The sequence below is a fragment of the Cyprinus carpio genome, chromosome A6 (genome assembly GCF_018340385.1).
Source record: "Cyprinus carpio isolate SPL01 chromosome A6, ASM1834038v1, whole genome shotgun sequence".
Lineage (NCBI taxonomy): Eukaryota > Metazoa > Chordata > Actinopteri > Cypriniformes > Cyprinidae > Cyprinus > Cyprinus carpio.
In genome coordinates, this window is record NC_056577.1 from 15,168,027 (window position 1) to 15,194,607 (window position 26,581).

Consider the following 26,581-nt stretch of genomic DNA (forward strand, 5'->3'; position numbering starts at 1 on the left):
GATTATTAACTTCTGGGGTTCCCTCTTGAGACTTGGCTCTCGACATTGTTTCAGAGCTGACGTCCTGGGAAAACTCCCTTTCTTAAAAAATGCTGAAGCCTGATTGAATCATGCTATTGAACCTGCAATGGGCCCACTGAGCTACCAGACTCGCATGAGTAGTGTGGGGATCTGCCGATCAAGACTATCCATGCAAGACTTGCTGCAGTCTTCAGCAAGCCACCCACTGTTGTGCCTCACCCTCCAGTCACTGTCGAGCTGTGAGCGGAAGGTCTCATAAGCCTCTGTTGGGAGGCTCCCTCAATCAACTGACACCATCCCAGGGCCCATGTATTCGGAGGGCAGCATTTGCCCTTGCACTGAAGTGCAGGACCTGGTCTCCTTTGGAACCAGGGAGGAAGATGCTATGTCATCCACTGACTCTGTCCCAGGTGCTTGGTCAGAGGCTCCAATGGATGACCCCTCCAGTGACCCCTCTTGATGTGGAACTTCTGAATATCCTCTTGGATGCCTAGGCTGAGATGGGCCTGGAATGGTCAGCCCCCAAACAGCCTATGAAGAAGTGAATGGATGGCTCCTATCTGCATGTGGGCCACCAATTAGCTGCCCACGGTGCTATTCTTTCTGGAGTTACATGACGAGCTCACCTGGGCATGGCGCTCCCCTCACTCAGCCCAAGCCCATGACCAGGGAATTCACCTCTTATTCATGGTCGAAGGACATATGGTCACATTCAAAACAAACAAACAAAAATACTATGGCTGCCAACAGGACTTACCATCTCTGCAGATGATGTAATAAAGAACAAGATTAATGATGAAGGACAGTAAAGAACACAAGGAAACTCTGGCAGTGTAAATAAAAAAAAAATAAAATAAAACAATCTCAAAACAATTACTGGAACAAATATTCTGGAATCTGACATCTGAACGTGTGAAAGGGCCTTATTTTGCATAGTACTTTTTTTTAAATTAGGAATTTCAATACAGTACAAACACACTACAAAGCAATGTAATATCATGATGAAGGCACAATACAAAACAACTCTTGCTTGCATCATAAAACATAATCCACCAGAAATGAGAGATAAACATCACTGACCGTTTTCTGAACATTGAGTCTCTCAGTGGTCATATCGGTTTGCTCCTGCTGGACTGATTGCTTCAGTTCATCTTTACAGACTGATTCTGTGAACTACACACATACACACACACAATCAAAACACAGTCCACATGATCAGGCTGTTGGGATATGAATGTTTAAAAGTGTATGCAGATCAAGAGCTTCTAAAAAACCGCAACAAATTCCTTATGTGTTTGCACACACTTGGTGAATAAAGCTAATTCTGATTCTGATTTTAGTGTGGTGTGTGGGATGTACCTGGGTGTTTCTGTGGTGTTGCTGGCTATGACTGGCATTGTCGCTGATCAGAGCATCTTGCTGGATAGAGTGCTGTACAGGTGTAGAGAAGGGGGGTAATGAGTGTGCATGAGGTCTGGAATGGCATGAACCTGGATGAAAACACAAGCTTGTTTAGTTGTCTGGTGTACAGTCACTTGTTCGCAGTGGTGTGTGAGTACATACTTGACATACTTATGACACACTCCATGATGCTGTCGCTATGATGAGACTGTTTATCTTCCTCTCCTGGCTCACATATCTCCCCAATTTCACTCAGAGCACGCTTCAACATCTGCACCACAAAGCCAATTTAACTAACATATTTATTGTACAGTATACATGCAGCATAGCAGCACTAGAACAATTGATACTGAAATTCATTATCATTTACTTGTCTCAGTGTTGCTTCCAAGCTTGTGTAATACAAAATGTAATACAAAATTAGACATTTCCACACAACAACAAAAAGACTAAAAATAACAAAAAATATATAGCTGCAAGCAGCAATTATCGGAATTCAGTCACTTTAAGTGATTTAAGCACATATGAAAAAAGATATTACATATTATTTAGCAAGCCTGTAACCACCTAAATCGATGACTAAAAAAAGCATCTTTGGCAAATCCAGGTAATTTACCATAGAAATATGATGATTTTTAACATTTATGACAGTTATAGCACCACATGTGGTCGGATTGGAGGAGTTCACAAAAGTAGTTTTTTTTAAATAATGTCAAATATTTAAAAGAACAATTTGATTGACAGCAGTGTTCCTACATGCAAGGTTATTCTTTGAAGATCTGGTGTATGCATGAATATATGAACATTTTCTGCAATTTGACGTTATTTACCATAGAAATATAATGTTTTTGAAGCATTGTTAACTGTTATAATGCCACCTATGGTCCGATCTCCATTAAACTTTGCATGCTTGTCTCACTTGTTGCATGTGCTCACCTTGTTTTGTGAAGTTTAAAGATTTCTTTAGGATTTATAGGCTTTTGGGTATATTAGGACAAGGCCCTTTTCTAAACAACCCCATTATAGCTAAACCTAAAGATCCAGATAATCAGGGTTTTTTTTTTTGTTTGTTTTTTTTTTTAATTGAGTGAAAAACCTAGGACTAGTTCACAAAAATATATATTTATTTATTATTATTATTATTATTATTTTTTTTTACATATTCTCAATTACTGAATAAATGACTTGCTTGACAACAGTGGTAGTACAGGCAAAGTTGTTAAGAATGAGTAGGTCTATCATATGATATGAATATTGTGTGTATGTGTGAGAAACCACACAATATACAATAGTTTATGCCATTGAAAAAAATCAAACAGGACCACTGAGTTTCATTCTGATCGACCTCTGTTAACCTTGTCCAATAGGTGCTCAAACTTCATTGGCCAATGATGAACATGTTTTTTGAGATATGCAGATGTCCTTATAGACACTTGTGGCACAAAGACACTGCATACCAATTTTCATGCTGACTGGAAAAATGGTTGCATAGTTATTGCCATTTTTATGTTTTTTTTCCCCCTATTATAGTGCCACCAAGTGGCCAAGCTCCGTGATAGGAGTACTTGTCAGATTGAGCTCTTACATAAGCATTCAAAAATTATAGCTGTTTTAGTAAAAGTGGCCCTGCCCTTTCAAAAGTGTTGGCGTCACTTTGCGATGGTAAGTCAAAATTTCAGTTTGATAATTACTGATATTCGCTCTCCAGAGAATCTTTCTCAGAGGTGTAAAGAGTACCTGGAAAACATACTTGAGTAAAAGTACAGATACCTTACAGTGAACATTACTCCACTACAAGTTACAAGTCACAAATTTCAAGACAACTTGAGTAAATGTCTTAGAGTATCTGATTTTAACAGTGCTTGAGTATTTTACTCATACTGAATATAGGCTCAAAGATGCACTAGTCAAAGAGACATGCCAGTGAAAAAAAAAGAAAGAGTTGATTTGTCAGAAGAGCAATAAGTATTTTCTAAAACTGAACACCTCAAAAAAAAAAAAAAAAAAGGAACTCATTCATTTAAAGTACAGTAGGTAGACAACCAAAATGGGTATTAACGCCATGTGTACTGCCGCCGCAGGGCCACGGCGTTAACTGCAAGTCAGTCGCGTGTTAAAATCATTCGCAAAACTACTGCCAGGTGGCATGTTTTATAGGCTTTTTTAGATTTGGGAATACACATGCGTTACAGACGTGACAAAAAACACCAGAGTTTTGGGAGACATTATATTTTGTAGACTTTATGTGATTTAAAATCCACAAACCAGAAGTACAATATCTGCAGAGAAGGGTTGGCCATTCTCAAAACACAAAATATTGATTTTATTTAAATTTTCGTTTTTGTGTTTCAGAGGAAAAATCAGTGTTAAGACATCTCTCCATTACAGACCATTCTGAAAGAAGAATTTATGCAAACGCGTATACAATTCTTTAAAAACTTTAACAGAGATGTCTAGAGGGTATTTAATAGGTGTGCCTCCCACGTAAGATTTTTCTAGTTACTAGTTGTTCATTTGTCATTATTCGTTGCATTATTCAACTAATCGCAGGTTTATATTAAATTTACATCTATAATCCATAATGAGCCTTAATATATTCTGCACTCAAGCACATGCATTAAGTTTGCCACAAAGCACAGGCAGAAGTAGCCCAATAATTGTGAAAAAGGAGACATTTTAATTATTTATTAATAAACAAATGTTTTCTTGTCGGCTGCAAGATGAAATTCACAGTGCTGACTCTCTCCACAAGGACACGCCTTTAGAGAGAAATGCAACCTTCACAGATTACATAATGCTTTAGTTTTGAATTGATTCGTTTAAAAGGCATTTCAAGCTTTCTGTAGATATATTTCTCATGTATGTCAGTTATTTCATTAGGAAAAAAAATCACATGATCGAGAGGGTGCCTCCCTGTCATGCAGGCGCATTTATAATTTTCACACAAACACTTGAATATGACTAATAATTCACATTTTGCATATGCATTACAAAGTAAAACATTTTTTTAACCTGCAATTATTCAAAATAAAACCAAACAAGATTTGTAACGAAGATAAAATATGTAGACAAATAAGAATAAATGCTATGCGTCGCACTCAGCATCATGCGCACCGAGCAAATCTTGCACTGATATTTTACGGAATATTATACAAACCTGCATTTAAATGCAGCTGCAATTTATTTATTTCATTTATTTATTTTTTACTTTACTTAAATTATATGAAAGCAAGTAAAGAAGACTCCATTTAAAATCACTGAAGTTGTCAATTAATGAAGCTCTTTTTTACATTGTGTGCATTTTGTTGATTATAATGAGAAAACCTGAGTTCATACGTGAAGATGTTTTATTAATCAGTCCATTCTTTAGAGTTTCAATGACTTAGTTAAATCGTGCAGGTTTAATTTATTCATTTCTTGTTTTAATTAGGCGTAAATAATGGGAGCAAAATTATACAGTGCCTCACGTTTTACTAAAATAAAGAAAATAATTTATAAAACAGGCAAGCCTAGCTCACAATAGGCTACCACTTTTAATGCTCTGATGCAAAGTAAACCACAATTTCTTTTGAATAATGTAACACAATTCATATTATATAAATAATACTGCACACTATTTAAATGTGTCAAATCTAAAATATGGTGTTGAGAAAATATAAGCACAGGGTCATAGGCTTGACATTTATCCTGCTTGAATTCATTCTAGGAAACGCACATATCTTCATAAGGACTAAACTTTCATCTGTGAATATTAAATATTTTAACTAGCCTACAGTGTTTTTCTTTAATTTTCCCCGACTGATGTCAAATATAACACATTGGCGAGGCAAAGCTGACGTCTGTTTGCGAAAATGTGCTTTGATGTGCTTGTTTGAAAACTTCTGATTAAAGCGCCACTCAGCGGTCAAAAGCTGCAAATGCACTTTGCAGACGTGGCGGCGGTGGTACGTCCGGCGGTAGAACCACCGTTTTGGATGGCCACCTACTGTATCCTTGTTGACAAGTTTGGGTATAATACTTTCAGTGCCATATAGTTAGCAATATCACTGCAGAAAAATCTAGGTGCCATGCAAAATGTAATGTGTAATTGCAACACTCATTACAAATGCAGTGATGTAAAGAGTACAGATACTTATTCAAAAATGTAGTGAAGTAGAGAGTAAAAGTTGCTAATATCTTTGATACTCAATAAAAAACTACAGAGTATCCATAAAGACACTCAAGTACTCAAGTACAGGTCCTTCTCAAAAAATTAGCATATTGTGATAAAAGTTCATTATTTTCCATAATGTAATGATAAAATTAAACTTTCATATATTTTAGATTCATTGCACACCAACTGAAATATTTCAGGTCTTTTATTGTTTTAATACTGATGATTTTGGCATACAGCTCATGAAAACCCAAAATTCCTATCTCAAAAAATTAGCATATCATGAAAAGGTTCTCTAAAAACGAGCTATTAACCTAATCATCTGGATCAACTAATTAACTCTAAACACCTGCAAAAGATTCCTGAGGCTTTTAAAAACTCCCAGCCTGGTTCATAACTCAAAACCGCAATCATGGGTAAGACTGCCGACCTGACTGCTGTCCAGAAGGCCATCATTGACACCCTCAAGTGAGAGGGTAAGACACAGAAAGAAATTTCTGAATGAATAGGCTGTTCCCAGAGTGCTGTATCAAGGCACCTCAGTGGGAAGTCTGTGGGAAGGAAAAAGTGTGGCAAAAAAACGCTGCACAACGAGAAGAGGTGACCGGACCCTGAGGAAGATTGTGGAGAAGGACCGATTCCAGACCTTGGGGGACCTGCGGAAGCAGTGGACTGAGTCTGGAGTAGAAACATCCAGAGCCACCGTGCACAGGCGTGTGCTTTTTGAACCAGAAACAGCGGCAGAAGCACCTGACCTGGGCTACAGAGAAGCAGCACTGGACTGTTGCTCAGTGGTCCAAAGTACTTTTTTTCGGAAGAAAGCAAATTTTGCATGTCATTCGGAAATCAAGGTGCCAGAGTCTGGAGGAAGACTGGGGAGAAGGAAATGCCAAAATGCCTGAAGTCCAGTGTCAAGTACCCACAGTCAGTGATGGTCTGGGGTGCCATGTCAGCTGCTGGTGTTGGTCCACTGTGTTTTTATCAAGGGCAGGGTCAATGCAGCTAGCTATCAGGAGATTTTGGAGCACTTCATGCTTCCATCTGCTGAAAAGCTTTATGGAGATGAAGATTTCGTTTTTCAGCATGACCTGGCACCTGCTCACGGTGACAAAAACACTGGTAAATGGTTTACTGACCATGGTATTACTGTGCTCAATTGGCCTGCCAACTCTCCTGACCTGAACCCCATAGAGAATCTGTGGGATATTGTGAAGAGAAAGTTGAGAGACGCAAGACCCAACACTCTGGATGAGCTTAAGGCCGCTATCGAAGCATCCTGGGCCTCCATAACACCTCAGCAGTGCCACAGGCTGATTGCCTCCATGCCACGCCGCTTTGAAGCAGTCATTTCTGCAAAAGGATTCCCGACCAAGTATTGAGTGCACAACTGAACATAATTATTTGAAGGTTGAGTTTTTTTGTATTAAAAACACTTTTCTTTTATTGGTCGGATGAAATATGCTAATTTTTTGAGATAGGAATTTTGGGTTTTCATGAGCTGAATGCCAAAATCATCAGTATTAAAACAATAAAAGACCTTAAATATTTCAGTTGGTGTGCAATGAATCTAAAATATATGAAAGTTTAATTTTTATCATTACATTATGGAAAATAATGCACTTTTTCACAATATGCTAATTTTTTGAGAAGGACCTGTATATTATTAATTCAAAGGGTACATAGCTTTTGGTTTTCTGCTTCTACTTGACAAGCAGGTGTTGGTTCACTATGCTTGCATGTTACTGTTGTCTGCAAAAATTACTTGAATCATATTATGATATAGCAAATCTGCATCACAAACAAACATAGAATAAAGTGTTATCATTACTAGGGATGGGTACCGAGAACTGGTATTTTTTTGGACCAGTATGTAATTGGGTCGATACCGGAATAGGACAAACGATACTGTTATCGATACTTGTGTTGTTTTATCTCCATATACTTCAATGTTAATGGCGAATTAGAATCTGCTGCTTGTCATTTCCCTTTACTGAATGATGTGGCCGACGTTAGCGCAATGTGCGTGTGATATCCATGGTGCATGTGCTGTGTGTGTTTGCGTGCAATCAGTCATTGCGGCAAGAGTGAAACGTTTGAAAGTGAGAGCTCACGCTACAAAACTAAGCGACAACAGTGTCAGATGAAATTTATGGAGCAGAGTAATAGTGAACACTATTATGTATTATGTCTCGTGGCTCCAGCTCCAACTGAAACTTGTGAGACACATTTACATCAAATGTTTATTTGGTAGAGTTACACACACAAAACTTATTTGCAATCACAAAAGTATGTTATTTCCGCGTGCTTTAAAGCCATGCCGGTTAATCATTTAATTTGCGTGCTGTTCTAACACGTGCTTATTCAGAGCGCATACCCCCGAAGAGACCGTACACTAAAAGGCTGGTCAAGCAGCACCTTATTACTTAGTTATCGTCTGATTGCGCTAATACTGTCAAAAACACAAGATTTACATATAAACACAGTTAATGTCTAAAGTGAATGTAAACAGTTGAGAGAAAAACAAATGCGTGCAGCTCTTAAAGGGACTGTACTAAACATTCTGCCGCTTGTCATTAAAGGGACAGTTCACCCAAAAATCTATTTTCTGTCACTATTTCCTCAGTCATGTTGTATCAAACATGTTTTAATTAGGGCCCGAGCCAATGGGCGCAGGGCCCTCTTGTTCCCCTAAGGATTATTCTTATTATTGTTTTCCTTAGGATTATTTGTTATTATTATTATTAGGGCCTGAGCCAATGGGCGCAGGGCCCTATTGATTCCCTAAGGATTATTATTAGGGCCCGAGCCAATGGGCGCAGGGCCCTCGTTCCCCTAAGGATTATTAGGGGCCAAGCACCGAAGGTGCGGAGGCACCTATTGAAATCGTTAGATTTCTTTTTATTATTATTATTATTATTCTTCCGCTTCCGCCGCAAGTCTATGGCAGCCCATAGAACCGACTGCGGGAAAGTTGTGAAATTTGGCACACTCATAGAGGACAGTGTCAACATTAACCATCGAAAATTTAAAGTCTCTAACTCCAGCTCTCTAGCGCCACCATTTGTCCAAACTTTCAAAAAATGTATGCTAATAACATTTGAACCATAAGGTACAGAAGGAACATTATATTTTTCTCTGAATCTTTGGCTCATGCCAAGTCGATTGAACCCCAAAATTCAAAAATCGCAAGGTTTAGTTTTTTTTTTCTATTTTTAGATATTCGAAAAAAAAGTACTTTTTCTATCTCTTCCTAGACGGTTAGTCCGACTCTAACCAAAATGAGCTCAGATCATCTTAAGACCATGCTGGCAAAAAGTTATGGAATTCAAGTTGATTATTCAAAACGTTCTGGAATAACACGCAAACGAATTCAAGAAAAAACACACAAAAATAGTTATGAGGCTATATCTCCGCAATGGTTTAGGGTATTGAGACCAAACTTAGTGTATGTTGTAACAAGCATAGCCTGAGGCTAACTGCAGTGTTTCAGCGCAGTGCCCCCTAGTGGTCAGGAGATACAAAAAATGCATATTTTTGCACAGAACTTCTGAATGGTTTGGCCAAAAATCACAAAACTGGTCTCTTCAGATTTGGTGCATCATGTTGAATCGAATGATATGCAGTTTTCCCATGTCAGCCATTTTGGGCGTCGGCCATTTTGAATTATTATCTAAGTTGCTGTATTTCACAAACGCATTAGTGTATCGTAACGAAACTAATTACAAAAATGTTCGACACCATGCCTTGATGGTACTCAAAAACTTTGGGCACAGCGCCACCTTGTGGTCAAAAGTTATAAAGAAATTTAACAAATATGCTAATAACGTTAGAATACATTGAACTATTGGAATGAAAGTGGTATCCCTAAATTCTTTGGATCATGCCGAGAACATCGATACCAATTATGACAAAATTGGCCAAACTTCCTGTCCGCCATTTTGATTCATGTTGAAAACCTAATTTTTCAAACTCCTCCTAGACCGTTAGTCCAATTTTTCACCAAATGTGACTCAGATCATCTTCAGAAGATGCTGGCAAAAAGTTATGGATTTCGTGTCGATATACGAAACGGTTTTCGTTTAGCGCATCAACAAATTTGGTCGTTAGATGCCAAAATACATCTGAGGCTGTATCTCTGCAAAGCTTTGACATTTTTGCACCAAACTTTGTAGGTGCCATTGTCACCACAAGTTGATCACGCCACATCAATTTGGTAACAGCGCCACCTATTGGTCTGGAGTAATAAACATTCATTAATTCTTATTTATTAGCATTTTTGAAAATTTCAGAACTTTTGATTTCATTGACCTATTGTAATGAAACTGATCTCAAAATGTTTCTTGGGTCATGCCGACAACAAACATATCAATTATGTCATAATAAGCCGAACTTTCTGTCGGCCATATTGATTTATGTTGAAAACATACTTTTTTGCTCTCCTCATCAACCTTTTGTCCAATTTTCACCAAAATTGAGTACAATCATCTTCAGACTGTGCTGACAAAAGGTTATGGATTTCGTGTCAATAGACACAACCGTTTTCGTACAGAGCCGCTATAAACTTTAAGCACTGTGTCAAAATGACTCCAAGCCTATATCTCTTCAAAGGCTTGACATACTGACACCAAACTTTGTATGTGCAATAGTCACTTCACACTGACCATTCCACACTAATTTGGCAACAGCGCCACCTATTGGTCAAATGTGATAAGACAATAAATCCTATTACTAGTTGTTTTGTTTATTGTTTTCAAGCCATTCTGCCTAAAATAATCTTAAAAAGGTTTTAATTACTCATTCCCGCCATTCGTCTGAAGCTTGCTCCTGTAGTGCTTGGCCCCGTAATTGCTGCTTGCAGCTATATTTCTTATTATTATTCTTCTTCTTTTTATTTTTTTTTAACCTTCCGGCGGTTTTGGGGGGCCTTAACATACTGAAAAACTCTTGAAAATTGGAATACACATTGGAATCTGTGGCCATTAGGACGCCGCAGAGGCTGGGACCCGGGCGTGGCACAGGGGCTCTACAGCACCCCCTGGAACACAGTCAGAAATCTTGAACCAAAGCTCACACATACTTGCATGTATTTATATGAAACTCTGTACACTTATAGATCTCATTGAGTCGAACAACTTTTTTGTCAAAAGTGGGGGGCTTAGTTTTAGCTACAGACACCAACTCGGTACATATATTGTTCTTATCAAGCCGGACAACTTTTTAATTTACAGTCATTAGCTAAGACCAACAGGAAGTCAGCTATTTTGATTTTTAATGTGGATTTTTGAAAAATCATGCTGTAAATTAATTCATTCTCCTCCAAGAAGAAACAAGTAATTCACACCAAACTTTGCCAACATGATAACAATATACTGAAGATGTCAAATTGCGATCGGGTTTAGGATACCTTGAACGGAGTGGCCATAGCGATTTATTAAAGTAACATAAAAAAAATAACAGTTATTTTTCTATATCTTTTCAATTCTTTATTCTAACCCTTCATAATTTTTTACATATGTAGGAAACATAGTAAGTTTCATAACTTAATCATACTCGGGGGCCAAAAGAAAATTAAAACTATCACAAACCTGGACAATTAAAGTGGATGACTGTAGTACCAATGATGACCACCCGATGGAGACATAAGATTACTAATTCTCTGTGCATAGAATTGCACTGTACTCTCAGTATTCTTAAAAATAATTATTATAGAAATACATATAGAGTATTTAAATCATTTATAAAAATCTTTAAAAGAAAAATGATATGTATTTTAAAAAGTTAATAAGAATTTCACTGGTAATATAGATTTATATAATTATTTCACAAATGTTTATTGATCATTAAAAGGATTTTTAAAAATGGTTATAGATCATGAGAAGTGTTGGCAACAATTTATAATAAGCTCTCTTTGGTTTACATTAGTTAATGCATTAACTAACATGAACTAACAATGAACAATCTATTTTTCAGATCATTCATTAATCTTTTTTAATGTAAGTTAATCATATATATATATCATTAAAAACATTCATGTTCATGTTAATTTACAGTACATAAACTAATCTTAAAATAAAACTTTAAATAAAAAATCTATTAATAAATAATGTATTAAAATATTTTAACTAAGCTTTAATTAACATTAATAAATGCCATATAATTGTTATTCATGTGAACTAATATAGTTAAATAATATAGTATTTAACATTAGTACAAGCTAAGTATGAACAACATATTTTTACTGCATTTATTTGTGTTAGTAAAAAATTGTTTGTTAATTCATGGTACAGTAACTGATGTACATTAACTATACATTTTAATTAATAATGTATTAATCCATTTTGAACATTAACTAAGATTCATAAATGTTATATAAATGACGTTCATGTTAACTTATATAATGTTAAAAACTAAATCCTTATTGAAAAGTGTTACAAGAATTATATATATATTGTTCTTTGTGTGTGTGTGTGTGTGTGTGTGTGTGTGTGTGAGAGAGAGAGAGAGAGAGAGAGAGAGAGAGAGAGAGAGAGAGACTCACATTAATAAACGCCATACAATTATTGTTCACGTAAATTAATATAATTAATGTTAATAACTGAAACCTTATTGAAAGTGTTACCAAAGTTTTATATAGTGTTGTCTGTGTGTCTCTTGATGGCACATTACATTATCAGGGGGTATCTCCTCATCCACCTGGATGGATGCGATGGCAGCCATAGTGCGCCAGAACGCTCACCACACACCAGCTTTTTCGTGGAGAGGAGACAGACTGATGAAGCCAATTAGCAGATATGGGGATTGTTAGGAGGCCATGATGGTCAGAGGCCAATGGATGAAATTGGCCAGGATGCCGAGGTCACACCTCTACACTTTTCGAAAGACATCCTGGAATTTTTAATAACCACAGAGAGTCAGGACCTCAGTTTAACGTCTCATCCAAAGGACGGTGCTTGTTGACAATATAGTGTTCCCATTACTACACTGGGGCACTAGGACCCACATAGACCACAGGGTGTGCACTCCCTGCTGGCCTCACTAACACTTTTCCAGCAGCAACCTAGTTTTCCCAGGAGGTCTCCCATCCAGGTTCTGACCAGGCTCAGCCCTGCTTAGCATCAGTGGGCAACCAGTCTTGGGCTACAGGGTGACATGGCTGCCGACACATAAATCCATAAATAAATCCAACACACTTGCCAAAGCAAGTGTGTCCAATCCTGTTCCTGGCAATCAACTGTCCTGCAAAGTTCAGCTCCAACTCTAATCAATCAAACCTTCCTTTAATTTTCAAGCGATCCTGAAGTCCTCAATTAGTTGCTTCAGGTGTGTTTGATTAGGGTTGGAGCTAAACTTTGCAGGACAGTCGATCGCCATTAACAGAGTTGGACACCCCTGTGCTAGAGCAGGGGTCTCAAACTGCCGGCCCGTGGGCCATTTAAGGCCCCCCCCTCCCACTCCACCCGGCCCGCCACTGATGTTGAAAAATAAAACATAATCCGGCCCGCTAAATGAATATTATTATTACTATTATTATTATTTTCTAGTTGTCTCAAAAAAAAAAAAAACGTGCCTGCAGACAGATTTGAAGACAGCTGGTTTCGGGGCATTCATAGTTTATGTTGTTTGGCTGCGAAGTGCGAATGAAAAGATGTCTCTTTCCAAACCGAAAAGGAAAGTGGATGAGGCACACAGAAAGTTTCAAGAAAGATGGACGTTGCAGTATTTTTTTGTGGAGTTTAATGGAAACGCTACCTGTCTGATATGCAAAGAAAAAGTCACCGTTCTAAAGGAATATAATCTCAAGCGTCATTACTCGACTAAACATGGAGAACAGTATGATAAGTACCAAGAAGACGAGAGAAAAAGATGAGCCAGGCAGTTGCAGAGAGAGCTAACGTCCCAGCAAAACCTTTTCCATAAATCCAAAAAGGATGCTAATGCTGCAGTTGAGGCAAGTTATGTGTTGAGTGAGTTGATCGCTAAAGCGGGAAAGCCATTCACAGAAGGGCAGTTTATAAAGGATTGCATGCAGAAAGTTGCTGATATTCTTTGTCCAGAAAAGAAAAACTTGTTCAACAATCTATCTTTGTCGGCAAACACAGTGGCAGAGCGGAACAGCAAGTTATCGAGTGACATTTATGATCAGTTATGCAGCAAATCTAAAGTTTTTACTGCATATTCTGTGGCGCTTGACGAAAGCACAGAAATAACCGACAGTGCTCAGTTAGCAATTTTCATCAGGGGTATTAATGACCAATTTGAAGTGACAGAAGAGTTGCTGAGTTTGTGCCCAATGCACGGCTGTACCACAGCCAAAGATATATTTGGGCAGCTGTGTGATGCAATTGAGCACGCTGGTTTGCCGTGGAACAGGCTGGTCAGCATTACCACTGATGGCGCCCCGTCTATGACAGGGAAAAATGGACTGGTAGCACTAGTACAAAGAAAGTTAGAAGAGGAAAATGCAGATGCAGCAGTTGTTCTGCACTGCATTATTCACCAACAGGCACTGTGCAGCAAATGCTTGAATTATGAACATGTCATGTCTGTTGTCCTGAAATGTATAAATTACATCAGGTCTAGGAGTTTACAGCATCGCCAGTTTCGGGCCTTTTTAGAAGAAATTGAGTCAACATATGGTGATGTACTTTATTTTACTGAGGTCCGCTGGCTCAGCAGGGGGAATGTCCTGAAGAGATTCTTTGAGTTAAAAGCAGAGGTGAAGAGATTCATGGAAGATGGCAGAATGGATGTTCCTGAATTTGATGATCCTAAATGGGTCATGGACCTTGCATTCTTAGTTGACATAACACAGGAGCTGAACGTCCTTAACCTGAAGCTCCAGGGCCCAGGTCAGCTCATCACAGCAGCCTATGAAAGTGTGAAAGCCTTCTCCACAAAACTAAGATTGTGGAAAACTCACCTTTCTGCAAAAAACCTCACTCATTTCCCAACATGCAGATCTCTTGTGGAGGAGGGCACATCATTCAGTAGTGATGAATATGCCTCTGCTATTGAAAACCTACTGCAGGAATTTGATCAGCGTTTTGCTGACTTCAAGACACATCGTGACACTTTCCAGCTGTTTGCAGACCCCTTCTCAGCTGATGTGGAGAGTGTCCCAAGTCTGTTGCAAATGGAACTTATTGACTTGCAGTGCAACAGTGAGCTAAAAACTAAATTCAGAGAGGCACAGGGACAAGCAGACAAGACTGGACAGTTTTTGAGAGAATTACCTCCATGCTTCCCAGAGCTGTCCAAAGTGTTCAGTAGAGTAATGTGCCTTTTTGGAAGCACATATCTGTGTGAGAAACTTTTCTCAACTATGAACTTCAATAAATGCAAGTACAGGTCCAGGCTTAGTGATGCCCATCTTGATGCTGTACTCAGAGTTTCAGCTGTGACCTCCATCAGGGCAAACGTGGATCAGTTGTGTGAGCAGAAGCGCTGCCAGGCGTCTGGCAAGAAATAGAATGGTGTACAAATGTATTCAGGGTTTGCATTTGTTCAGGGCAATGTTGTTAGTTGAGTGCTAGGTTTTTTTTTGAGTTAATTTAAAATAAAGAAAGGGAAAAATATTTGCACTATCTGTTAAAAACTAATATAATGTTATAACAATTATAGAGACACTGCTGTTTCCATTTTTTGTTAAGTTTGACAAAAATATTTTAGCAATGTAATTTGAAGTAAAAAAAAATAAAAAATCCACTGTTTTGTTGTGCTTGAATGTTAAAATGGCCCTCCTATGAGGTGTCAATCACAGCAATGGCCCCCAGCCAATTTGAGTTTGAGACCCCTGTGCTAGAGGGTTACTGTGCATGTGCCCGCTGGGCACAGCATTCCTGATTCCACGGGGTGGCGTTTGCGCTGACAGCTCGAGCCCGCCATCCCTGCTTGCAGCTATATTTTTTATTTATTCTTGTGCTGAACACAAAAGAATATATTTTGAAGAATGTGGGTAACCAAACAGTTGCTGGTCCCCACTGACTTTAATTTTCAACAACTTTTCACTTCATATGTTTTGCACCAAATAGTATCGATAACAGTATCGATAAGTATCGGTATCAATATCGATAAAATGTAATACCCATCTCTAATCCTTACTAAAGATGGCATGTCAGAAAATAAATCATTCTGCCGGTGCTTCTGAGCTGATGATATTGTAGGGCAGGGGTTCCCAAACTTTTAAGCCCGCGACCCCCATGATAAATGCGCTGCTGCCCCGCGACCCCCTCCCCCTGCCCCCCCCCGCACCCCCTCAACAACCGCTTTTTTTGGAGCCTCCAAACACCTTTAACTTTAGCAAACAGCGGGATACGTTGTGTTGCTGCGCGTGATGTACGTAAGTAACTTGATTGTGATTGACGCTGACGTAATCTCGCAATGTCTGGGACAAAATTACAAATTGACCCCCCAGCGTGAGTTTTTCAAGGCGATCGTTATTTAGATGTGTCACTTTATGGTTTCCATGGTGACGCGTCATTGCTTGTCACGTGACACACCGCAGAAACAACAGAGCTGAATGAATTATGATCTGCTTTTATGTATTTTTTTCCTTTTTTATTCAAAATATTCACAAATTTGTTAGATATGGCATGAAATAGCTGATATTCCGATTTTCAAATATATGCAAGTGGAAGTGTTTTGTTGTTTAAACACCTTTATAACGATCGCGTTAGTTGAGCTGTACACGATATGTGCCCCCACATCATATTTTGCCCCACACACACATCAGAGAATCAGATCTGTTGGATTTACAACACGTGAATTCATCCACTTCTCACGAAATTCATAAAAGTAAGTGGATGGTGAACTGGAAGAATAATAGAGTAAACTTTAAAGTTACTTACACAATGTGTATCTGATATGCATAAAACGTGTCTAATTATAATCGAAAGGATTATTATTGCCTCGTCCTTTGACATCAGTGTGTATTTTACAAACTCTAAATGTATTGTTTTTTTTAGTACTTATGTCTGAAACCTAAAATAAACATTATGTGGTTGAAACACTTAAAGGTTGTGATGACAGCTCTGAGCGCGCCTGTCTCTGGCTCAGCGCCAGCCAACGCGCGAGAGTACATTTGAATTTCACGTCATGCACTGACCGGTGTGATCGTACACTCCAGGGACCAGCCTAGACTGATGACACCGGTGTGATCGTACGTGCGAAAGGGTTAAATTAATTGCAACAAAAATATATAGGGCACTTTTTTATAGAAATATATAGGGCACTTTTTTTTATAGAAATCATCTCGCGACCCCTGCGCCGGGGTCCCGGGGTCGCGACCCCCACTTTGGGAACCACTGGTGTAGGGTATCAGACCCGATCCAGACAAATTAAAGATTCGATCAGGAGCATGGTTGAAACATGAGGAGCCGAATTCCACAGAAAGGTTCAAGACAACAGGATGTAGTAAATCAAATCCTAGCGCCACAAGTCGGAAGCAAGTCCACTAACTAGCAGTTTGAACAGCTTTTAACATTAGAACAAAAGAACAATAATGGACAATTTGGAATGGAGATTGTCAAATTTGGGGCAAGTAATCAAGATTGATGGTCAAAGAGATGCACAGCATGACCATCACATGTAAATCCATGATAGTAATCATGATCACAAGCTCTTTGGATTAAGGGGACCTTTTAACCTCTGGTCTCCACAGAACGCCCTTATGTCAAAGAATGCCACAGAAACTGTCTTTTACAGATGTAGATGCACCAAAATGAACTCAAAAAGACTTATAAAGAATACCAGTCCATTGCTTAACTCCATATCATATATGTAACCCACACATTTGACTATCATGTTTCTAATCACTTATTGTGTCTTTTTAATGCTGTGTTCACACCAAATGCGAATAGAGCGTCAAATTCGTGTCTACCGCGTCTAGTTTGCCGCTTGAACATTTTGAGACCATTCGCTTCATTCGCGCGTGAAATTAACTTCACAACAGACGCGAATTCGCGTCATGGGGGGGCTTCACGCAGCATTTTCAACCACCATTTTTATTCGGATAATTTTCAAAATATTACTGTTATCGTGTCATGAAATGTAGTTTTAAAAGTATTTCAGGCGAGAATGTAGTTGTTTTAAACTCAAATATGCCGTTTATTTATAAAGACAGCGTCTATTTAAAAATGTGTTTCGCCGATTTTCGGAGACGAGCTCCATGCGATCAGCGGGAGCTCAGTGATCATGTATCCGCCGAGAGCAGCCTCACCTCGGCTAGACCTTCTGACATTTACCGCTGGCTCTGATGTCTCTTCAGTGGTTCAAGATAAAATATAGGCTAATTCGTTTGGGGTAAATCTTATCTTTGGCCTTTATTCAATTAATCTATTAATATGTTTTATATATATATAGGTCATTTTTATTCCTGTCTCTATAGAAATATGAACTTTTGTCATATAGAGCTCCGGGGTGACCTGGTCACTGACAACATCAGTCGTTCCTCCATGTTGAATGACTCCTGACACGCATGGCTTGCCTGATTGGTTAACGCGGGGCGCGAATTGACGCCAAAGTTCAAATTTTTCAACTCGGGCGGCAGACGCGAATTCGCGTCAAACACATAAGTGCACAAAAGCACCATTCGCGCGTAACGTGCGTATAGCGCGTATCGCGCCAGACGCTCAATTCGCGTCATTCGCGCGAACTTTTAAGTTTAAATACTCAGGACACCATCAAATTTTGCTCTTAGCTTTTGCTTTTAGTCATCACTTTTTGCGTTCTTTGAGCGCTGTTCCAGCATGCTTCCGCCTGCACGCCTGCTGCTACTTAGCCACGATGAGAAGAGACACCACCTAGTCTTGTGAAACTTTACTTCTATTCTTTTACTTTAGTTTCTTTTCTTTACCGTTGACAGTTCATGTTCTGAGTTAAGTTTTGCCAAACACAGTGTCTCAGAGTCCGACCTCGAGTGGCCGTCTGAAACTTCAACCAGCCCACAACTCCGCGTCTTCAGCCAACGCCCAACCACGGGCTTCCCAAGACGTCACTTCAATGACTACTGAACTTCCAGCCAATCAGCAACCTCGGGAAACCCCCTTTTCGACGACAACAAAGGGAACCCCTTTACACAGTCAACAAAAGTAACGTACCTCCAGACTGAGCTGAACTGGTGTATCTAATATAATTTTAACCTCACTGAGGAACTCAGTGCGAGGGTTAATTAAGTGATTGATGGTTGTTCATGTCTATGCAATTTCACATATTGCTGTAAACTTGGAATTTCACATTTTCATTCTCTTAAACTCATTCTTTCCTAACTTTCTATCTTCCTGCAACTTGTGTGAATGTGTGAGTGCGTGTGCTTGTGATAGATTAGTTTATATGTCTTAGATTTTTTTAATAATGCCTTATTCATATTGAAAAGAGAAGTATCTTGTTTCATGCTTACAAGTTAATGTCTTAAACTGCCGATCTTATTATTGTGCTAATTAATAGTGTTTTCACTATACTTTAGATATATATATCCATTGCAGAGTTGATGTTATACGGCTCATTCAATGAATCGCTGGCCGTCTCAGTGATCAGCCATAAAACAGTGATTCTGTCCAAACTCCCTTTAAAATCTTAAATGATTCCCTTTGAGCTAAATTGACCTGTTTCCCTGACAACAGGTTAAATGAAAATGTACTATCTGTATTAGTACTTATCAGTTGCCGATTAATACACAAGTGTTTGTTTTATTATTCATACCACAACACTAAGATTGTCTTTATAGAAATATTATACTATGTGTTATCTTGAAAGAGTCATGAATTTGTTTATTTTAATTGGATACTAATATATTTAATCATGTCAGGCAACTTAAGAAATATACTTATATACTTGCCGTATAAAAAACGGCAGTTGCTACTACTACTACAACTACTAAACATTTATTATTGTACTAATAAATATTTATTATTTTAACATAAAAAAAGCCATTTGACATTAGAACCAATTACTGCATTCTAATAATGATAAAAATATATAACCTGCATGGTGGCCATTGCATTCCCAAATGCACACTAAACTCACAGCGCATTCAATAATCGAGTTAACTGCATTCACTGTGAATGGAGTCGCTCTGAGACACGGAAAACACCTGGTCACGAGCTGATCGTGTGCGCAATGTGCATGCTTCACTTTGAAACAAGCAGTGCAAACAGACTTTATAAGTCATATTATTCTCTTTCAGTTTTAATTTGTTTGATGGATACTTGCCAAAGCAATGGGGTGAAACACAACATTAAATAACTTTTGTTATATGTGAAGTATAAATATATCTTTGGTTTATTATGAAACTGTGGCGGGAAGATTAGACGGCGGGCCGCCACAGTCTAGTTAATGAATGGGAAACACAGCATATATAAATATTTAATTAACATTTAATGATCTATAACCATTATTGTCAGTGGAATGACTGATGAATTTGCTGCTAGCCCCCTGACCATAAGAAATTAATGACACTATGCATGTTTTCTCAGATTGTTGTCATTCTACATATGTATTAGCATTGCTTATAGTATTTGTCCCTTTAGTGTTTGGAAAAAATAAAATAAACAAAAAACACCACAAGATCAATGTGTTGTAATAACACAACACCCACAAATTGAGTTACTGACCAGATCAAGTTCCTCCAAACGGCGAGATAGTTTCTCTGACATATCATGTAGTTCTTGCTCTGTCTCCTTATTCCTCTGGCTACGCAAAGACAAAGAACCTTCTCTATCTCCGAGCCTGAGGGAAAGAGAGAAAACGTCACAAAATACTAAAACACCTTTTTTTTGTGATGTTGCTAGGCTGTTATTCTGTCTCACTGAACTACACTCAAAGTGACAGGAGTGAGTGGCTGTATTTGAGTTTAATGCCATATAAGCTTCAATGGATATTTAATGGCAGGTACAGGTAATAATCAAATTATTTTTACAGCACATAAAAGGGTCAATCCATTCTACACTGTCAATTCTTAAAAAGATTCTTTAGCTGTAGTTTTAAAATACAAATTTTAAAAATATATTCCAGTTATTTAAGCTTAGTTTTTGCTGTACTTTCCTGTAATATCCTGAATATTAAATTACACATTTAACAGGAGTGATTTATTATTTATATCACTGAATTCAATGTTTAGCTTTAAAAGTGATAGACTACTTTATAATACATGGGTTTATATGCTTTTATGTCAATATTGTGACCACTTGATCTATTATGTCACAAATACAAATTCAAATTTACATTCATTTACATTACATTACATTACATAAATATGTTTGACATTTTGAGCTGATTTTAGAACATGTTTTTTAATAGTTGTGCATATACCGGGTGGGCCATATACTGTTTGAGCACAATAGGCAGTGAAAATGCTGATATATGTGTTCTCTATCTGAGAGACAGTTTCAGCCAAGTGTGCCGCACACGTCCTGAAAATTTCAAACCAAAATATTTCAAACACCATCTGGTGGCTGGCTGCAGTATAGGTCATAAACTCAGCCATCTTCATGTAAATGGGATGTAAGCCAAACAACAACAAAAAAAATCAAATTACATTTTAAATAAATTTTTCCCAAAGACGGTTTACATCATTTTAGGTAGTTCTTATTCTGATGTGTATACAAGTGTCAAGACTGTGATATTGCGATGGGTCTGCGAGAGTTTAGGTGGGACTTTGATACCATGGCTCCACCTCACGATCACTAGTGTGCAGACTCGGGATCCAAATAATGTCATTGGCACCATATGACTGCAACCTTACTGGGATGTTTTGGCTTCACTTTTCTATAGTGGAAGGAAGTGGAGATGCGTTGCCATCTTTGCGAGTATTGTCATAAACAATCGTTTATGTCTTAAGTAAATGTAAACAGTTGAGAATGATGCTTGTCTATCAGTATATTAGATTTGTGCATTTGGTCTTAAAGTGACAGCAAGCCACTGGTGTTGTCTGTGTCATGGCAATCAAACAACAAAAGAGAGAAAAATCTCTCACTGTTCTTGTCTGAATTCTTTTTGTAAATTTAATAGAAAGTTAATTGGTCCCAGAGTCACAACTCATTAGTTGGAGCAACTTAATTTAAGTAATCAACTTAATAATTTGTGTTTATGCTGTAAAAAACTCATTTTAGTTTGTTGGTTGAACAAATTCATAAGAAGCTGTCATAACTCAAAAACGTTGATGCAGATTTTTTTTTTTGTTTTGTTAATTATTCAAGTGAAACATATTTTGTTTATGCCTATTTATTTTATTCCTTTACATATGCGTGATGTGATGATGTGTGAATTTTCATGTTCCGATGTTGATGCTACATTTGTGGTATTTTTAATGGGTCACAGACATTCACCTATTTAATTTAATTGTAATTTAATTCATGGTACTTTAAGTAGTAGTAGTAGTATGCAATGTGCATTCATCATGCAGTAGAGATCTTCTCTGGTCCTAAAATTTGTACCTGACCTGAACTGACCAAAATCACTTCTTACCAGAACCAAACATGTATAAATTATTTTTTTAAAAGAAAAACCTGACCTGAGACAGAACTGATAAAATTAGAGCCGAGTTTGACCCAACTCGACGACATTCATTTCTGAACCTGACTGGACCCGAACGTAAATGGCATTGATGGGTGCACAGACTGCAGCCCTGCATTCAGCAAGGAAAAATGTCCTTATGACTGATCTGGCCACGGCTCCGTTACTTTCATTTATTTATTAACTTATTATTATTTTATATTATTGCCTGCCTGATGGATACAAGATATTTCTGAGTTCGGCTTTCAGATGTGACCAGTGGATTGGAAAAATAAACGTGATAGCTTGATAAAAAATAAATCGATAGACTAATGAATCATGGATTCACTAGTGTCTGCAACACTATTTACCTCATCTCCGGCGAATGGCTTTTGCACACACAAAAGAAAAGCCATTCATGAATGTACATTTAAATTCTAGATCCCTTCTAGTAATTGTAGACACCCAACACCTAAACGCAACTTTTAAGCAGCTTAAATATGGATTTTTACATTTAAAAAATGGTCTGTGGTGAGCCCTGTTCATTTGCATTAAATAAGGAAAAATTCTGGAATGTCTTCCTCCAAAACCTTAAGTCTCTATGGCTAATAGAACAAAGTCATATACATCTTGGATGGCTTGGGGGTGAGTAAATACTCCGGAATCATTTTTGGTTGTGCTATTCCTTTAAGCATAACCAGTTTAAAGGGGTCCTATTATGCTCTTTTACAAAGTCTTGATTTTGTTTTGGGGGTGTACTAGAACATGCTCTCATAATAGATTGTTCAAAAAACACATTATTTTTTAACATATTTTACATTACACCAACACCTCTCTCCCCAGTCTTGCATGAACGGCTCGAATAGTTCCTGTATCAAATGAAAGCCCGCCTTCTGAAATACGAAATGTGCTGTGATTGGTTAGCTTGGCCAGTGTGTGTTGTGATTGGCACCACTCAGCGCCTGGTCAGGAAATGTCACGCCCCTTACCATAGCCGCTGCTGCGAGCTTCAGTGTAAATATTGCATCAAAATCAAATCAATTTGAGCGTGATTTAAACCCAGATGATTGTAACCACTCTAAGTTCGCCTGCCTTGGGCAGTGGTGGGCAAAGTACACAAATCAAGTACTTGAGTAAAAGTACAGATCGGTATAATAAAATATTACTCCAGTAAAAGTAATCAGCTTTCAATTTTACTCAAGTGAATGTACAAAAGTACTTAATTCTTTATGTACTTAAGTAAAAAGTACCGATAGATTAATGTTTATTTTGCAGTTTTATATGGGCTACTTACATCATTTAATTTTATATTAGCATATTTATTTATTTATTTATTTTTTAATAATCCTACTGCTCAAAATACCTGGGATTTCACAAAATAACCAATAAGGAAATAATGAATATAATAAGGAAAATACAGTCGTGGCCAAAAGTTTTGAGAATTACATAAATATTAGTTTTCAAAAAGTTTGCTGCTAAACTGCTTTTAGATCTTTGTTTCAGTTGTTTCTGTGATGTACTGAAATATAATTACAAGCACTTCATATGTTTCAAAGGCTTTTATCGACAATTACATGACATTTATGCAAAGAGTCAGTATTTGCAGTGTTGGCCCTTCTTTTTCAGGACCTCTGCAATTCGACTGGGCATGCTCTCAATCAACTTCTGGGCCAAATCCTGACTGATAGCAACCCATTCTTTCATAATAACTTCTTGGAGTTTGTCAGAATTAGTGGGTTTTTGTTTGTCCACCCGCCTCTTGAGGATTGACCACAAGTTCTCAATGGGATTAAGATCTGGGAAGTTTCCAGGCCCATGGACCCAAAATTTAAACATTCTGGTCCCCGAGCCACTTAGTTATCACTTTTGCCTTATGGCACGGTGCTCCATCATGCCTGGAAAATGCATTGTTCTTCACCAAACTGTTGTTGGATTGTTGGAAGAAGTTGCTGTTGGAGGGTGTTTTGGTACCATTCTTTATTCATGGCTGTGTTTTTGGGCAGAATTGTGAGTGAGCCCACTCCCTTGGATGAGAAGCAACCCCACACATGAATGATGTCAGGATGCTTTACTGTTGGCATGACACAGGACTGATGGTAGCGCTCACCTTTTCTTCTCCGGACAAGCCTTTTTCCAGATGCCCCAAACAATCGGAAAGGGGCTTCATCGGAGAATATGACTTTGCCCCAGTCCTCAGCAGTCCATTCACTATACTTTCTGCAGAAGATCCATCTGTCCCTGATGTTTTTTTTTGGAGAGAAGTGGCTTCTTTGCTGCCCTTCTTGACACCAGGCCATCTTCCAAAAGTCTTCGCCTCACTGTGCGTGCAGATGTGCTCACACCTGCCTGCTGCCATTTTTATGCAACGCAATGATGGCTGCACGCGTTTCTTTGCAGGTCACCATGGTTAACAATGGAAGAACAATGATTTCAAGCATCACCCTCCTTTTAACATGTCAAGTCTGCCATTCTAACCCAATCAGCCTGACATAATGATCTCCAGCCTTGTGCTCGTCAACATTCTCACCTGAGTTAACAAGATGATTACTGAAATGATCTCAACCAGGTCCTTTAATGACAGCAATGAAATGCAGTGGAAAGGTTTTTTTGGGATTAAGTTAATTTTCATGGCAAAGAAGGACTATGCAACTCATCTGATCACTCTTCATAACATTCTGGAGTATATGCAAATTGCTATTATAAAAACTTAAGCAGCAACTTTTCCAATTTCCAATATTTATGTAATTCTCAAAACTTTTGGCCACGACTGTACAATTCGATTTTTATAATGATTTTTTTCTTCTCAAACTGTCCAAATGCCCCCAGAGGGCATCACTTCCCACTTTGATAATTACTGTAGTTACCATGTTCTGAACATCACATCCTTTCTTTTTCCCTCAGAAGTAATCTAAGTGGTTGAATAAAAATATTTGGACTTTATTTAAAAAAATTAACTCAATTTAGCAACAGCAAGCTCGTTAGCTAGACATTTAGCATCAGCTAATATTATTGACTTATTTTCAACATGTTTATGAATAAACATTTATATCTGCCAACTCGGCTGATCCAGATACATAACTTAGGCTATGTGTGCTGACAAACAATATAAAAACAAACATCACATAGGGCTATAGTAAAACTGCTAACGTTACAGCAGCCAGGATACGGTGCCCCTGAGCTGGCATGGTGGGTTCACTTAGTTTTGTCGTGGCCACGACATAACTCGTGGGAATGTGATAATATGTTGTGGCCACAAGATATTAATTTGTGGGAACGTCATATTAACTTGTGGGAACATGATATTATGTTGTGGCCACGAGATCATTTTTGTCAAGGTAACGACATCCTTATGTTGAGGGAACGACATTTTTCTCATCGCCATGAATTTAATGCGTGAACAAACCTGCGTGACCATAGCAACCCAGGATTATCAGAGATATATTCATTCATATTTTATTTTGAATTAAGAAATTATTATATTATTGTAAAAATGATTCCATCCATCCATCCATCCATCCATCCATCCATCCATCCATCTTCCGCTTATCCAGGGCCGGGTCGTGGAGGCAGCAGTCTAAGCAGAGATGCCCAGACTTCCCTCTCCCTAGACACTTCCTCCAGCTCTTCAGGGGGGATACCGAGGCGTTCCCAGGCCAGCCAAGAGATATAGTCCCTCCAGCATGTCCTCGGTCTTCTACGGGGCCTCCTCCCGGTGGGACGTGCCCCGGAACACCTTCCCAGGAAGGCATCCAGGAGGCATACAGAACAGATGCCCGAGCCACCTCAGCTGGTTCCTCTCGATGTGGAGGAGCAGCGGCTCTACTCTGAGCTCCTCCCGAGTGGCCGAGCTCCTCACCCTATCTCTAATGGAAAGCCCAGCCACCCTACGGAGAAAGCTCATTTCGGCCGCCTGTATCCGGGATCTTGTCCTTTCGGTCATGACCCACAGCTCATGACCATAGGTGAGAGTAGGAATGTAGATCGACCGGTAAATCGAGAGCTTCGCCTTGCAGCTCAGCTCCTTCTTTACCACAACAGACAGGTACATCGACCGCATCACTGTAGAAGCTGCACCTATCCACCTGACAATCTCCCGCTCCATCCTTCCCTCACTCGTGAACAAGACCCCAAGATACTTGAACTCCTCCACTTGAGGCAGGAGCTCTCCACCAACTTGAAGGGGACATGCCACCCTTTTCCGGCTGAGAACCATGGCCTAGGACTTGGAGGTGATGATTCTCATCCCAGCCGCTTCACACTTGGCTGCAAACCGTCCCAGTGCACGCTGAAGGTCCTGGCCCGATGAAACCAAAATGACAACATCATCTGCAAAAAGCAGAGACGAAATCATGTGGTCCCCAAACCGGACACCCTCTGGCCCCTGGCTGCGCCTAGAAATCCTGTCCATAAAAGTAATGAACAGGACCTATGATAAAGGGCAGCCCTGCCGGAGTCCAACATGTACCGGGAACAAGTCTGACTTACTGCCGACAATGCGAACCAAGCTCCTCCCCCACA

The 26,581-nt window shown here is 38.7% G+C and overlaps 1 protein-coding gene across 4 annotated transcripts in view; it reads right to left on the reverse strand.

Moving 5' to 3' along the window:
* The window catches only part of LOC109087479, a 131,121-nt gene that overhangs the window by 2,426 nt on the left and 102,114 nt on the right, over positions 1-26,581 (reverse strand). For 3 of the 4 annotated variants that reach the window (XM_042758167.1, XM_042758169.1, XM_042758170.1), the window contains exons 10-13: positions 20,185-20,299; positions 1,585-1,693; positions 1,381-1,511; positions 1,102-1,194 (exon numbers count right to left, since the gene is read on the reverse strand). In XM_042758167.1, the coding sequence (XP_042614101.1) occupies positions 1,102-1,194; positions 1,381-1,511; positions 1,585-1,693; positions 20,185-20,299 (448 nt within the window). The remainder of the gene's footprint in view (positions 1-1,101; positions 1,195-1,380; positions 1,512-1,584; positions 1,694-20,184; positions 20,300-26,581) is intronic. The other variant, XM_042758168.1, reaches the window with a different exon arrangement.